The following is a 16,323-nucleotide window of genomic DNA, read 5'->3' on the forward strand; positions in this document are numbered from 1 at the left end:
CCTGCGCGCAGGCGCGCGAGAGCGGGCGGCGGGTGCGCGCCAGGCCGAGCCTCGCGGGAGCCCGGCGTGGAAGGAGTGCGCCCACCCGCTGGTGCGCGTGCGCACACACCTTTCCTTCCTTTCCCCCTTTTTATTATTATTATTATTACTTTTTGCGTCCTCTCTCCTGATTCCTCCCTTGATTTTTATTTGACTTCTTTTCTTTCTTTCTTTCGTGTGCCCGGCTGCCAATCAAACCACCCACCTCTGGGTTTGCGGGGGAAGGGAGGCGGGACCCAAACCCCTCTATTACTAGGAGGTTGTTATGGTAACTCCCCACGCGAGGGCTGCTGGCCTCTAGATAGGACTGGCTGTCCACCCACCCAATTGCCATGGCAACAGTGGAGCCGCTGAGGGCGGGGCCTCTCCATGAGAACTTGGCTGGAGAAACCACGTGGGAGGGAAGGAGGGGGTACTGTCTGCCCTTTACTCCTTTTCCTGGCTGGAGTGGGGATGTGCGGAGCGGATCTCAGCCCCTAGGATAGGCACTCGGACTGCACACGCTTATCTTAACAGTGTTCTGCCGGAAGGGACTGGCGCTGGAGTTGCTGGTAGCAAAGCAGCAAGTATCCAAGCTCCAAGTTTTGTTCCAGCACCTTAGCTCTCTACTCCTGTTGACACAGCACCTCCAGCCGGTTAGTCTCACTAGATGGGTGGTGCAGTGTAACTGTGTAGACAGTCACGGTTTGCCACTGACGCATGCGCTGTGTGACCTTGAGCAAGTCAACTTGCCTTTCTGGCCTCTTCTTTATGGAGTTGGGGGCGAAGGTTCTGCGTGTCTCAAAATCTCTTCCAACATTAATACTCCTTCTGAAAACCCCCATTTTCAGTCTTTTTATTTTGTTTTGGGTTTTGTTTTTTATTTTCCCGCGAGGCAGGGTTTCTCTGTCCAGTCTTAATATAAACATTGCTTAGGTGAGTTTGAATTCTCTGGAGCAGTCTTGTACATTTGGATGCTCATTCAGTCTTGCTCTGGATACCCTCCTGACTCGTTTACCGTGTGCCCCATATTCAAGCCCCAACCCTCCTTCCTCCCCCATTACTGTCATCCACCCACAGGGCTTCCCTGCCGGGCACACTCTAGTCAATTCTTCATATCCAGAAGGGATTTTCCTAAAACTTAAATCTGACATCATTCTCTGTTTAAGGCTTGAGTGAGCCCACCACTCAAGAACCTGAGGCAAGAGGATTGCATTTCTGTCGTCCTGGGAAGTGAGTGAGCCCACCCTTTGCTGACTCCGTTGCCCTGTGGGCAGGGGTATCAAAGACTTTCAAGATTCTGCCCGTGTCTCTGACCATATCCTTCCTTCCTTCCTTCCTTCCTTCCTTCCTTCCTTCCTTCCTTCCTTCCTTCCTTCCTGCCACACTTAAGCTTGTTCCAGCTGTTCTGAAGGATACATTGCTTGAAGCTCCCAGACATCTCTTCCCTATCTCTTCACTTGCTTTTCTTTCCCTTGGAATATTCTCGGACTTCCAGTTGGGCTGGCTAGTTTTATGTCAACTTGACACAAAGTAGAGCCATTTAGGAAGAGGGAAATTCAACTGAGCAAACACCCCCACCAGACTGGCCGGTGAGTAAGCCTGGGAAGCATTTTCTTGACCGATGATTGATTTAGGAAGTCCCAGCCTACTAGGAGTGGTGCCGCCTGGGCCTGGGTTGTGTAAGAGCAGGTGGAGCCAGCCAGTAAGCTGCACTCCTCCGTGGCCTCTGCATCAGCGCCTGCCTCCGGGCTCCTGCCCTGACTTCCCTCAGTGATGGAGTGACGTGAGCATTGTAAACGGAAGCAGACCCTTTTCTCCCCGAGTTGCTTTGGTCGTGGTGTTTCATCACAGATACAAACCCATGATTCACCAGCCCTTGCCATTCTCACTGGCCTTTGTGATCCCTGTTGGAATCGCCTCTCTGTGAATGTTCTTGAATGAAACTCTGTTACGTGTATTTGTGCGAGTGCTTGAGTGATACGGTGCACATACGGAGGTCAAAGGACTACCTCTGTGTGGAGGTCTCCTTCCGCCACGTTGGTCCTGGGGGTCTAATTCAGGTCACCAGGCAGGCCTGATGAGACAGGCCTCTTGCTGGCCCTGAAGCCTTTCTTGATCTGGTGAGTTTGGCTCTTGTTTTAGCTGCCTTAGGCCTTTGGTAATGTTTGACAACTGAATTTTAAGTGACTCTAAGCAGAGATGATGTCAGTGTTGTCCAGCCCGGGGTCTGGCACCTGTGGATGCTAAGATGAATCAAGGCTTCTGCTGTCTACTAGGCAACTACAGTAGTTCAAGGTCGGGACCACTGTATAGTAGGGGAAACTAAATCTGAAGTACCGCTATAGGCAAGACACTAACTTCTCTGAAACCAGTCATAATTACCATAAAATAGATGTTAGGAAAAACTTCTAACTCCAATGCTCTGGAGGCTGAGGCCAGAGGACTCCTGCAAATACAAGGCCAGCCTGAGCTACAGAGTGAGATCTAAGTCAGCCTGTGCTATATGAGGTCTTGTTTAAGGAACAAACAAAAACCCAAGTGTGGTTCACACCTGTAATCCCAGAACTTGGGAGGCAAAGGCAGGAGGATCCCAGCAAGTTCAGGGCCAGCCTGGTCTACACAGTGAATTTCAAGTCAGCCAGTGAGATTCTGTCCAGAATGAATTCAATAATAGAGGCACTTGGCTTATACTCAATAAATTTGTTGATGCTGGACTCATGAAGTATTTGATAAAGATAGTTAATAAACAAATGAGCAAGTCAACGTCTCAGGGACAGGATAAACAGCTACCTTCGCCTTTCAAGGCCATGCAATGGAGTGGGGAAGGGGAGAGGGCAAGACTGGTGGCAGCTGACTTGTGTTCGTAAAGAGACAGGGTGGCTGCCTTGCTTTCCTCCCCTACACTATGTTAGCCGGAACCTGGACTACAGCCGGGCTTGTTCATTCCTGCAATCCCTGCCCGCAGGAGGTTGAGGCACGAGGCTCAAGGATCAGGAATTAGAGGCCAGCTGAGTTGTACAAGACCCTGTCGTAGCTGGGCATGAAGCAGAGGCAGGATTGCTGCAGCCTTGCTGGTCTTCGCAGCAAGACCCTGTCTTTAGACACTCCATGGGTAAGAACTAGAAGGCTGCTATGTGGAATAAGAAGCCAGTCTATCCCCAGGCCCAGCTTGGGGTGCTGCTGCCCCCACCTTACAGTTAAGGAATGGTCCCCTAGGGAAGGAGATGTTTAAGTGCTGACAATGAGACTAATTAATGCATTGGATGCTAATTAGTACCTGGAATTTCTGTGTGTGGGAGGCGGATTTCTCGGAGATTAGTGTTTTGTCTTGTGTGTGTGCGCGCATCTGTTTGGAGGTACACAGGTGTGTGTGTTTGTGTGTGTAGTCGTGTACAGTGAAGGCTGGAAGTCAAGGTTAGTGGTCTTTTTGTGGGGGATTTGAGAGAGGGATCTGAATAGCCCTGGCTGTCCTTCAGATTAGGCTAGCCTTGAACTCAAGAGATCTGCCTGCTTCTGTCTCTCAAAGGTGTGAGCAAAAAAGTTTTTTAGTTAATTTTTAAAATTAATCAATTTATTGTGTATGTGCACACGGGAATGCCATGGCCTGGGTGTGGAGGTCAGAGGACAGTTTTCAGGAATCTGTTCTCTCCTTCCACCATGTGGGTCTTGGGGGTCAAACTCAAGTCATCAGACTTGACAGTAAGCACCTTGAGAGAACTGAAGGGTTACTCTCAGATAGGATGGGCCCACAACCCAAAGCCTTTGGCCCACATCGGTACCCACCCCCCCCCCATACACCCTCGGTGAAGCCTTCCTAAATCCTCCACCCCTCTGAGTTTCTTTGTGCTTCTGTGGCTACCTGTGCCCAACATTTTGTAACTGCAAAATGCCTCAGACATATGAAGTTATGGAAATATGGTGTGCACACATACACAGACACAGTTTGGTCCTCACCTTCCTTCAGGAATTAGGTGAATGAACTTGAGACACAGATATGAGAACAGAAGAAACAAGAATCGAGGCAGAGAGGTGAGGACGGGTGTCCTGTGCAGGCAGGGAGAGTCTATGACGACACACATCACTGCGAAGAAGAGGCATGGGCCCTTTCTACACTTTTATTTATGAAATGTTTGATGAACCAATACAAAGTTAGTGTCTGTCAGCAGGCTGGTGGAGGCAGTTACAGTGTCTTCCCCACCACTGTGGGTGGGGAACTGCCGTCAAAAGTGGCTCCGTTCTCCCTCCATCTTGGCAGCGATGGACTGGGAGAGAGGCCCTGGGGCACATAGGGGGTTCAAGGGCAGGAGGAAGAGTGAGATGAAGAAGACCCAGGACAGGAGCTCCTTTTCCTGGAATAAAAGGCCTGACTTCAGGCCTCCTAGTAAGAGTTAGGCTTCTATGAGCAGTGGTTTGAACTAGGTGGTGGGAGGACAAACCTCTCCAGAATGCTCTCCTGCCTCCCCAGGCCAGGCTTGGGAGTGCTCCCTTGGGTTACTTCTCAAAGGTCCTCTGTGATTCTCTAGTATTCCTTAGAGATGTCCTCCCTAGGGATCAGAGGGCACTGCCCTTGGAACTCAGGGTTTGTGGCAAGGATCAGGCACCATGGAGCCCAGCGGCTGTGGCTGCTGCCAGGCTGAAGCCTCAGCTACGTCCATACTTCTAAAGGGATCATGCCCTCCTTGCTCCCCAGCGGGGGCAACAGAGACTCATCCTCCAGAAACTTGAGGGGGAAGTGAACTAGGTGGCCCTGGATGTGGCTGAGTTCAGACTGGGCCAAAGAAGGGCTGACCGTGGCCAAGGGTTCCACAGCCACGTACTCCCGGAGAGACCGCAGGGAACGAGTGGCATTGGACGGCAGGCAGCGGAAGATCTAGGGTAGAAGAGCGGACATGGGAGCCAACTGAGATTGGCTGGACTCCTCATTCCCTATCACCTCTCGGCACCCCTGGACTACTGAATCCTAGTAGAAAATGCTCCCCAGAGGCATCGCCTTTCTGTACAGGATAACCCATCAATTCCTCATGCCAGACCTTCCCCAGCTTCTACCTGCTCATAGATGTTGGCATTGTTCTCGGCTGTTTCTTGCCACAGCTGGAAGAAGTCGTCACAGACAGGGTCTCGGAGATCCAGGTCTGGCCGGGTATTTGCCCCAAGAATCACACTAGAGAAGAATGGTACCAGTGGGCCAAATTAAGTTCCTTAAGAAACCTCAACACCTGGTACTTCCAAACAGCTGTGATAAACGGTAAGAATACATGTTAGACCACCTAGTGGGGCTTTGATTGGTCTTTCTTACTTTGATGTTTTTAAAAAAACAATTACTTTAGCTGGGCGTAGTAACTTTGAAGGCAGAGGCTGGAAGATCAAGAGTTCAAGGTCAGCCTATGCTATATAGCAACTTCCAGTATATGTGTGTTCCTAATTGGTTGATACCGTAACTGGATTAGTCTGGTAAATCTAGTACCAGCTCTAGGAAACCCTCACATCTAGCTCAAAGGGCAGCCCCTCCCATCGCCCCCACATCCACCTGCACTCTTACCTGAAACAGTGCTTCCGCAAACTCAAGGCAAACCTGCCTGCCTGGTACTCCACCCCGTCCATGAGGGACGCCTCCATTTCTGTATCCTCAATCAGTATGGCTAGCTCACTGTCCCGTTTCCCCAGCAAGCTCCTGTCGTTGATGTTTGCAGAACCTGGGATGAGTTCAAGGGCACACTGTGTCTACTTGGGCCCAGGAGGGCCTCCCCAGCACCTCATCCCCTTTAGCCAGAGCACTAGCCTGAAGCCCCTCACTGTGAGCTTCACTGCAGACTCTGTGTCGCCCTCTGAGCCTCCCAGCCCCTCTCTTGACAGAGGACCGGGTGTAGCACTGACCAATGATGACTGTCCTGTCATCTGCGATGAGCAGCTTGCTGTGGATATAGATGAGCTCAGAGATCGGGTGTCCGCCCAGCTCCCCATGTGTGCGAAGCCCACAGATGGACACGTAATCCCGCCACGCTGTCCCCACTGTACACGAGAGAGGTGGGGGAGGGGCAGCGAAGTGAGAGGCGTCTGCTGTGAGTGGATGGGACTCCATCCCACCTCATCCCAGCAGTGAAAAGCCACCTGCAGGCTGAGGAGCGTGCAAGAATGACAGTGTCCTTCCCCAATTCCCAGGACTCCAGCTACCCAAGCTGCCTCCCTGTCAGGGGTCCAGGCCTTGAGCCCCCAGCACTCACTGGCTGCTTTGAGACGGTGTAAGATTGAATATTCCCCACGACACAGGGTCCTGAGAGGAAAGAAAGGGTGAGGGAGGCAGAGGCTGAAGGAGGAGGAAGGGAAGAGCTGAGAGAGGCAGGGAGGGGTCAGGACAGGGTGGAAAGGACACTAGTGTGACCTAGTGTGCGGGGGGGGGGCATGAAGGGGGAGTCTCACTGTGGGGAAGTCACCTGTAAGTGAAGTGCAGAATGGCCTGGATTGAGTTACCACCCCCTGTGGAGATGTCACCCTCAAAGCCAGGGAGCAAAGGCAAAAGCACGTAGACTCGGAAACACTGCCCCTGTCTGGGAGACAACAGTCAGAGGTGGGATGATCCCCAAAACGCATTCTGCCCCTATACCTGGGCTTCCGCAATGCCCCATCCCCGCCTTACTTGTGGGCCTTTAGGATTCTGTCCACAATCTCATCGCCCACCTTGTTCAGAACGGTACGCCCATCCGAGCAGCTAATAAAGAACTGGTTCTGGGGAAAGGATCAGAGAGACATCAGCATCCTGGCCTTGACCTCTGGCCCCAGTCCAAGGTCCCGGCCAGGCCAGGCCTCAAAGACTGATCCTCCTGACGTCCCCAGGCCCTCCACTGGGACATCCTTGCCATCTTCTCCCTCCACTTCTGCCTCAGTCAGACCTCAATGTACAGAAAGTGCTGGCTCTCTCTGATGGTATGTAGGTAGGCATTGAGGATGGAGTTCTCCAAAGTCCCCGCTGACCATCGGTCCACAGACCTCAAGACCTATGGCATGGTGAATAGAATGTGGTTTATAAGACCAGGAGAAGAGAAACTGGGCACGGTGGGGGGTGGGAGTGGGCTCTGGGGGAGGAGGTGCTGCGGGCTAATGAGAGGGAGGGTAGGGGCAGGCTGATCAGGACTATCACCTGCACAGTGGTGCACTGCCCGCCTGGGATGGTGAAAGGGAGATGGTTCGCAGTGCTGGTGGACTTGGGCAGCAGGTAGGGGTACATGGGTATCTTGTACTTGGCCTTGGTGGTCTGCCATGAAGGGAGAGCAGAGTCAGCAGAAGGTGAGAGGCCGAACCTGGCTTTTCCCTCCCTCCCTCCGGTCCCTCTGGAGCCAGCACCTTCGTGAAGTTCCAGCGCTGGATGAAGTGGCGAGCAAGGTCCCGGGCAGCTGCACCGTGTACAACCACGCCAACATCCCTCCATGGCATCCTAGGTGAGGTCTCTCTGTCAATAAAATCTGGAAGTCCCAGGAGAGTTAAGGGAGAAGTGAGGGCTGGCGTGTTGGGGATACTTGGAACAGGAGTGTGCTGGCTTGTCAACTTGACTCAAGCTAGAGTCATCAGAGAGGAGGGAACCTCGATCGAGATAATGCCTCCGTAAGATTGGGCAAGCCTGTAGGGCATTTTCCTATTAGTGATTGATGTGGAAGGGCCCAACCATTGTGGGTAGGACCACCCCTGGGCTGGTGGTCCTGGGTTCTTTAAGAAAGCAGGCTGAGCAAGCCATAGGGAGCAAGCCAGTAAGCAGCATCTCTCCATGGTCTCTGCAGTAGCTCCTGCCTCCAGGTTCCATCCATGCTTGACTTCCTGTCCTGACTTCCTTTGATGAACAATGATGTGGAAATAACCCCTTTCCTCCCCAAGTCGCTTTTTGTCATGGGTTTCCTCACAGCAACAGTAACCCTGACTAAGATGGGGATGAAAAGGGAGTTGTAGAGAAGGAACCTTCCAGAGGGAAGGCCGCACTCTCCGTGACTCATTTCACCTCAGCTTCTGCCCCAGCTGTCAGCTCCTGGAGGCCTTGGGGGAGGGAGCCTCACCTTCGAAAGGCCGATCCAGCTGCACCCAGTCCTTGGTGATGAGATTGCTGTAGTCCTTTCCCAACCAGAAGAGTCGGTTATGCGACAGGTCTGGGGTGGCTGCAGGGTCCGCGCCTGCTGTGGGCGTCTGTAGGAAGAACACACCACATCCAGGCAAAGTGAGGTCATGGGGCCAGGCCAAAGAGAAGACAGGTGCACTGCAGCAGAGGCTGCTCCCCTAACCTCCCCGGTCAGCTGCAGTCCAGTCCGAGTCAGGTGTGTGTGTGTGTGTGTGTGTGTGTGTGTGTGTGTGTGTGTGCGCGCGTGTGTCCATCCCAGGCTGGCCTCAAACTTGAAATCCTCCTGCCTGACATCCCTATAATCTCAGCAATCTGGAAGCTGAGATGGGGGATGACAGATTTTGGATAGCTTGAGCTATACAGTTAGACCCTGTCCCAGAAACAACAGCATAGCTTCCTGGAGTCTCTGAACGGCTGAGGAGCTCTGCAGGTTGGCAGTGCTGGGAAGGGTGTAAACATAGAGTACCTGGCCTTGGGGGAGCTCAGGATGGCCTTGGGCAATTACCTGTGAATCTGTAGATTCAGAGGGGTCCCCAAGGTCAGTCAGTCGGTACTGCACATCATCCCAGCGGCCATAGGCAAGGTCTAGCCCCCCCAAGAAAGCCACTACTTGGTCTACCACCAGGAGCTTCTCATGATGGGCCCACAGTGTCACAAGGTCTGGGTGGCGCATCACCTAGAATTGGGTGGAGGATGGGGGAGGGTTCAGGTGAGAGGACTGGGCAGGGAAAGATGGAGGATGGGACATTTCATGGGGCAGAAGGGCAGTGGCTGTGGTGTAGAAAGGAACTCAGGCCTGAACATCACCTTTATGTTGGGGTGCAGCAGCATCAGCACCCTCTTGCTATAGCCACTGTTGATGCCCAAGGCCAGTTCCACTTCCTTAAACAGCAGTATGGATATACGGACACCTTCTTCCTGGTAGTAAGTGGGAAAACCAAATCCTAGTGCCTCTCCCCAAGTGGCCCCGTCCGACTCCCATGCTCAGGATTCCTGTATGCCCCTCCGCCCTTCCTGGATGCTCTCCCTCGTGCACCCGTCATGGCGCTTGCAGCAGAAGGCTCTCCCACTCATCTATCCACCCACCTTTCATAACCTAACCCGGCATCGCCCCAACCATCATCTTAACTCCTGTCTGCCATCGACCTAATCACCTCCACCTTCCCACGTCATATCCTTCCATGCATCTCCCTGGTCTTTTTTATCCCTGTTTGAGACACATACTTTAGTCCAAGCTGGTATAATATTCAGTACACAGCCAAGGCTAACCTTCCGCTCATCTCCATCTCCCAAGTGCTGGAATTACAGGTGGTGCCACCACACCCGTTTTCTACCATCTATCCGCTCTCTCCCCATCATCCATGTGTCCTTTCTCTTGTCCGCATTCACATCGACATTCACTGATGCCAGATGTGGTGGCCTGCACCTTTAATCCCAGCACTGATGAGGCAGAGGCAGGTGGATCTCCAAGTTTGCCAGCCTGGTCTATATAGAGAGTTCCAGGGCAGCCAAGGCACTGTCTTAAAAACAAAGCACTCACAAATGCTTGGTGCTTTACAGGTGCCGTGCTTTTGTGCTGGGACTTAGGATGCTGCCCAGCAAAGAGACACAGCCATCTACACCAGACAGCACAGAAAGAGTCTGAGTAGTGGGAACCTAATCTATGTGAGTATCCTTAAGAGGGAACCAGGAGGTGACAGCTGACAAACACTGAGCCAGGAGGGGGACAGTTCCTGGTCCTGAAGCCTCAGACTCCCAACCTTCTCCTTGGATGACTCCTGCTGAAGTCCTTCCAGTTAACTCCCACCCACAGCCAACCCACTCCTCACCGCCTTCCTCTTGAGCATAACGTCCAGTCTCCAGTCCTCTGAATGGGCTGGACGCTTCAGGTAAATCTCAGGACTCAACCTGGAAGTCAGGGCAGTGGGTAAGGAGCAAGCTAAGGTGAAGACAGCTCCCCCTCCCCCAGCCCCCAGGCACAGCTCTGCCCCCACCCCTTATACCCCTTTATCCCTGCACCTGACCTCACTCACCACCAGTCCGTGATGAAAATTTCCTCCCGAGCTCGCAGGATGGCGTCTGCCACAGCAGCAAAGTAACCTGCCCCATTCACAAACCTGGGGGGAGGCCAAGCCAAGGAGGTCAGGGGAGTCAGAAGCCAGAAAGTTCTGGAGAGTAAAGACCGGAGGATAGTCATGGGTCAGAGGTGACGGCAGGGTCAGAGATCAGGAATGATCAGAGAGGTTAGATCGTATCAAATACATCGACTGGGATTAATCGGTGTGATGTGCCAGAGTGAGCTAAGTAAGAATGACAAAACACGATCATACAGAAACTGACCAAAGACCGCAAGGTTGAATTCATCACACATTAAACAGCTCCAGCAGAACAATAGGAAGCAAATGAAAGGAAAAACAGAGAAGCTGAAGAGTAAGCAAAGAATCAGAGCTGGCAGTTCACAGCAGATACTAAGATGGTCGGTCGGTCATAGGGCAAAACGCTCAGTTCCCTAATTAACAAGAAATCAGGGCAGGGCCTGTAACCCCAGGCTGAGGCCAGACGATTACCCAAAGTTTGAAATGTCACATTCACAAGGAATTCAAGTTAAATAAGTAGTCCTGGCTGTCCTTGAATTTACTCTGTAGACCAGGCTGGCTTCCAACTCACAGACTGGACTGCCTGTGCCTCCCAAGCGCTGGGGCTAAAGGCGTGCACTGCCACGCCTGGCTTTTTAAAGGAAATAGTGCCTTCTGCCAGGTGTGGTGCTTCGTGTCTATAACCTCAGCTTTCAGCACGGTAGGCAGGAAGACCTGTCTCAACCAAACCAAACCACGAAAGACACTCATCTGTAACAGTATCAGCGTGTAAGAAGCGGGTATTCTCACCGACCACAGGAACCGGTTATCGACCTTTTTGAGACAGGATCTCACTGTGGTCCAGGCCGGCCTTGAAGGTTTGACTCTCAGTTCTTTGCAGATGCCAGTGTTGACCTACATCTAGCCAACATAAACCTCAAATTTTTTCAAATACATACTCTTTAATGCCATTAAATATATATGGCGATTTTGTTTTCGTTTTGTTTTTTGACAGGATCTCACTCCGCAGCCTGCTAGTCTGAAACCATCTATGTAGACCAGGCTGAACTTGAACTTGGAGAAACACTGCCTCTGCCTCCCTAGTGCAGGATTAAAGGTGTATGACATCATACCTAGGCTCTTTATTTAAAAAAATTCTTATTTATTTATTTATTGGTTTTTTTGAGACAGGGTTTCTCTGTGTAACAGTTCTAAGTGTCCTGTAACTAGCTCTTGTAGACCAGGCTGGCCTCAAACTCACAGAGATCTGCCTCTCTTTGCCTCCCGAGCTGGGATCAAAGGTGTGTGCCACCAATGCCCAGCAATAAATAAATAAATAAATAAAAATTGTTACATTGATTTATTTGGAGGGTGGGGGGCAGGGAAAAGACCAGGGACAATTTCAGGGAGTCAGGACTCTTACACTGTGTGAATCCCAGGGATCAAACTCAGCTTGTCAAGCTTGGCAAAGTGCCTTTACCTGCTGAGTCATTTTGACAGCCAGTAACTGTATTTCTAGGAATTCATATTCTAAATATTTAGGCAAAGATTATGTTTATGGGGGATGTTATCTTTAAGACAGAAAGAAAAAAATAACCTAAGTGTCCAGTCTTTTCATTTCAAAGACTTTATTTAATTTTATGTGCACTGGTGTTCTGTTTGTATTCATGTCCATGTGGGGCAGTTGGATCCCCTGGAACTGGAGTTACAGACAGTTGTGAGCTGCATGTGGGTGCTGAGAATTAACGTGGGTCCTCTGGAAGAACAGCCAGTGCTCTTAACCACTGAGTCACCTCTCCAGCCTGTAAATGTCCAGTCTTTAAATGGAAGAAAACTGAGACTAAAATAGAGTTGACAATCCCATTTGCGTTAAAGTAAAAAGTAACATATGCACATGCGTATAAGAACATGCAGGTGATGCCAGAGAACACAAAACTGTTGCCAAGGTTACTTCTGGCAGGAGAAATGCAACTGACTGGAGGGGGCTACAAAACAATGGGGTGAGGCAGGGAGTGGCAATTACAACTGCTTTGTGCAACTGTTTTTATTTCAAGATAGTGTCTTACCCTGACTGTGTAGTCCAGGCTGTCCTCAGACTTGAATCAATTCTCCTGTCTCTCTCAAATGCTGGGATTACAGGTCTCTCCACCATCACATCTAGCTTGAATTTTTTTACTTATACATCACTGTACTTTTTTCCCTAAGTGCTGGAGACCAAGTTCAGGATCTCCCTGGTGATAGGCTGGGGACCAAGTTCAGGATCTCCCTGGTGATAGGCTGGGGACCAAGTTCAGGATCTCCCTGGTGATAGGCAAATAGCCTCCCACTGAGCCACACCCTTTCATTTGACTCCTCAGTCCAGGAGGGTGGCCAGGACCGGCCTTGACTCCAACTGCTTGCACGCAAATCCCAGTTCCACTGTCACTGTATGACCCTGGGTAAGTTACCCAGCACGTTCTTGTCTCCACTCCTTCACGTATAGAACCGAGATAACAACTGTGCTTGCCTAGTAAGAGTTCAGAGGATGCAACAGGTTAATATGTGAAACATGCTTCATTCCTGGTACACAGTAAGCTCTACATAAATAGTGGCTAGTACTCATGTATTAAAAATAAACCAGGGTGCCAGGCGGTGGTGGCGCACGCCTTTAATCCCAGCACTCGGGAGGCAGAGGTAGGCGGATCTCTGTGAGTTCGAGGCCAGCCTGGTCTACAAGAGTTAGTTCCAGGACAGGCTCCAAAGCTACAGAGAAACCCTGCCTTGAAAAATCAAAATAAATAAATAATAAACCAGGGCTAGAGAAAAGGCTCAGTGGCTAACAGCACTGGCTGTTCTTCCAGAGGACCTAGGTTCGATTCTCAGCACCCACATGGCAGCTTCTAACAGTTTTTGTTTTGGTTTGGTTTTGGGTTGTTTCAAGTCAGGGTTTTTCTGTGTAGCCTTGGCTATCCTGGAACTTGCTCCGTAGATCAGGGTGGCCTCAAACTCATAGAGATCCTCCCGCCTCTGCCTGGTTTGCAACAGTGTTTAACTCCAGTTCCAGGGGAATACAATGACCTCATCTGGTCTCCAAGGACACCAAGCATGCATGTGGTACACAGACACACATGCAAAACACACAAAATAGAGCCCAGCACATGTCTATTATCCCAGTACTGAGGAGGCAGACAGAGGCAGATCCCGAGTTTGCTAACTATTACAGTTAAATTAGTAAGTTCTAGGTTCAGAGAACCTAGCTCAAAAAAAAAAAAAATGAAGTGATTGGAGTTGGAGAGAGATCTCAGCAGATAAGAGTATTTACTGCTCTTGCAGAGGACCCAGGTTTGGTTCCCAGCACCCACCCACATGGCAGTTCACAACCATCTGTAACTCCAGTTCCAAGGGATCTGACACTTCTGGCACCATTGGGCACCAAGCACACACATGGTGTGCATACATACATGCAGATAAAACATTCACATACATAAAAATAAGCAAATAGACAAACAAGTAAAAACTAAGGTGACGAGTAGCTCAGGAAAATCTCAGCTGTCCTCGGCCTTCACATGCACACACACACATGTTCACGCACACCTGCACACACTAACATGTACACCATACACACACAAAACAGTAAAAGAAGAAGGAAACGGTGCTGGGCTCGATGGTTTAAGGGGCTTGCTGTGTGAGCATGATGAGCTGAGCTCAGGTCTTCAGCACCAAAATAAGAAAGCCAGGCAGAGCAGCTCATGCCCGTAAGTCCAGTGCCAGGGCAGGGCTAGAGACTGGCAGATCTCACGAGCTTGCTGCCCAGCCAGTCTAGCCAAATCGGTAAGCTCCAGACACCGTCTCAAAATTAAAATGGAGGTGCCTGAGACACGTGCAATGGTTAAAAGCCCATTGCAGAAGTCTTGCAGAAGACCCAAGTTCAATTCCCAGCACCCATATGGTGGCTCACAGCCTTCCATAACTCCAGATCCAGGGGATCCAATGCTTTCTTCTGACCTGTAGGGCATTGCATGCCTATGGTGCCTAGCTACACATGCCACATAAAACACACACACATAAAATAATGTTTTTAAAATGGAAATTGATAGAGGATGACAATGACGGCCAATCTCTGATTTTTACACACACACACACACCTGGACACACACACACACCTGGACACACACACAAGTGAATACACACACGCATACACACACACAAGTAGCTTTATCTTAGTGGTAGAATGCTTGCCTAGCATTTATGGCATCCCAGGTTTAATCCCCAATGCTGCAAAAGTAAGGCAATAAGTAAAAAAAAATTAATCTCAACACCACCGCTAAGAAAAATTTCCTCTTATGCCCATTTTGCCTATGAAGAAGGTCAGTCAACCTCCTGGTTCAGCATGCTAGATTCTGCGAGATCTGGAGCCACGGACTCACTGGACCCTCAGCGCTATACCCTCCCTATGCCTCTGGAAGCCTGTCCTGACATCCTCCCTGGGACAGTGCTCCCCTCTGTGTGCCTGTCCATACATCTACCACCCCGTGGTGAGTTCACATAGGTATATAATTAGATCACCTCCTCCCCTAAACCGGAGAGGCCTGTGTCTTATTGCCACTACCGGATGGAGCACATAGCAAGTGCTTAAGATTTAAATGCTTATTAAGTATTTAAGGGATAGAACAAATCAAACAGATTTGGGAGCTCCCTGTGGTTAAAATGCTCATAAGAGTCAGGGAGGTTAGAGGACAAAGGACATGGCCAAGTTGGAAGATCATGAGGAAGCAGACGAATCATGTGGTTAAGGAGGTTAAGGGGGCCGGGTGTGGCGCACGCCTTTAATCCCAGCACTCCGGACGCAGAGGCAGGTGGATCTCTGTGAGTTCAAGGCCAGCCTGGTCTACAGAGTGAGTTCAGGGACAGGATCCAAAACTACACAGAGAAACCTTGCCTTGAAAAAAAAAACTAGAGGTAAAGCGGTCAGAGAGATGAGAGATATAAAAGTACGGACATGAAGTCAGAGGAGATAAGAGGGAGGATCATGAACTCAGAGAATAGCAAGGTGGAAAGAAAGCTACGCAGAAGCTCAGAAAGGACATCAGGGTCTCACCACTGGGCCAAGGTGCCAGGCCGGGGCGGGGCATAGCTGTCATGTCGATGTAGCTGTAGGAAATCTCTGCCTGGACCCTGTGCCAGCTCCGTGATCTCCTGGCCCCACCACCGTGCCTGCCGGTAGCTGCCACATTTGAGTATCAGAGACCTGCACAGAAAAAATCCTTCTCCTTCAGCCTACAGTCTTGCCCAGAGACACCTCCCCCCTTTGGCTGCTACCGTCTCTTTATTCCCCCAGTAGCCCCTACGCTGGAGTCCACAGACATACTGAACCCAACTCCTAGGTGGGTTTCCAGAGACCAGCACTGTATCAGACACGCATTTGACAATAACATTGTTGAATGAGCAAATGGAGTTTAGCTTCCTTTCCTCCCTCCTTCCCTCTCTCCCTTCTCTTAAGTCAGAGTTTCACTATAGAGCTCTACAGAGCCAATCCTCCCAGCTTAGCCTCCCAAGGGCTGGGATTACAGGTGTCCATTACTATGCAGACTTTTTTTAAAAAAAGTTTTCATTTGGCTGTGATGGCGCACACCTTTAATCCCAGCACTCGGGAGGCAGAGGCAGGTGGATCTCTGTGAGTTCAATGCCAGCCTGGTCTACAGAGCTAGTTCCAGGACAGCTCCAATGCTACAGAGAAACCCTGTCTCAAAAATAAAACAAAACAAAAAACAAACAAGTTTTTAGTGTGCATGTGCACATGTGTGTGAAAATGCCCACAGAATCCAGAAGAAGGCATCAGCCTCCCTGGAGCTGGAGTTACTGGTGGGCATAAGCCGCCCTGCATGGGTGCAAGGATCAGAACTTGGGGCCTCTGCAAGAGCACCACCCACTCCTCTGTTTCCAGCCCCCACCCTCTCTACATTTATTCCAATCCCCTGTACCACAGGCCCTTATTCTAGGACTATCCTAAATACATGGACAGACTAGTTCTCTGTGTCAAAGCTCTGGCTGGACCAAGGACTGAAGAGCCCCCCCCCTCTCTTTCTTCTTTTCCTTCTCCCTTTTAAGACAAGATCTTGTCTATTTGGCACAGACTGGCCTTGAACCCAT

The 16,323-nt window shown here is 50.5% G+C and overlaps 1 protein-coding gene across 2 annotated transcripts in view; it reads right to left on the reverse strand.

Annotated features, from left to right (window-relative positions):
• Positions 1–4,043: 4,043 nt before the first annotated feature.
• Pld2 (phospholipase D2) overlaps positions 4,044–16,323 on the reverse strand; it is a 15,212-nt gene continuing 2,932 nt past the window's right edge. The window contains exons 10-25 of one of the 2 annotated variants that reach the window (XM_005349678.3): positions 15,272–15,421; positions 10,153–10,236; positions 9,949–10,027; positions 8,927–9,037; positions 8,625–8,795; positions 8,061–8,187; positions 7,360–7,478; positions 7,157–7,270; positions 6,909–7,013; positions 6,656–6,744; positions 6,453–6,566; positions 6,243–6,292; positions 5,896–6,030; positions 5,561–5,714; positions 5,068–5,182; positions 4,044–4,891 (exon numbers count right to left, since the gene is read on the reverse strand). In XM_005349678.3, coding sequence (XP_005349735.1) covers positions 4,667–4,891; positions 5,068–5,182; positions 5,561–5,714; positions 5,896–6,030; positions 6,243–6,292; positions 6,453–6,566; positions 6,656–6,744; positions 6,909–7,013; positions 7,157–7,270; positions 7,360–7,478; positions 8,061–8,187; positions 8,625–8,795; positions 8,927–9,037; positions 9,949–10,027; positions 10,153–10,236; positions 15,272–15,421 — 1,942 coding nt within the window. In that variant the 3' untranslated portion in view covers positions 4,044–4,666. The other variant, XM_005349680.2, reaches the window with a different exon arrangement.

The sequence above is a fragment of the Microtus ochrogaster genome, chromosome 7, assembly GCF_000317375.1.
Source record: "Microtus ochrogaster isolate Prairie Vole_2 chromosome 7, MicOch1.0, whole genome shotgun sequence".
NCBI lineage: Eukaryota > Metazoa > Chordata > Mammalia > Rodentia > Cricetidae > Microtus > Microtus ochrogaster.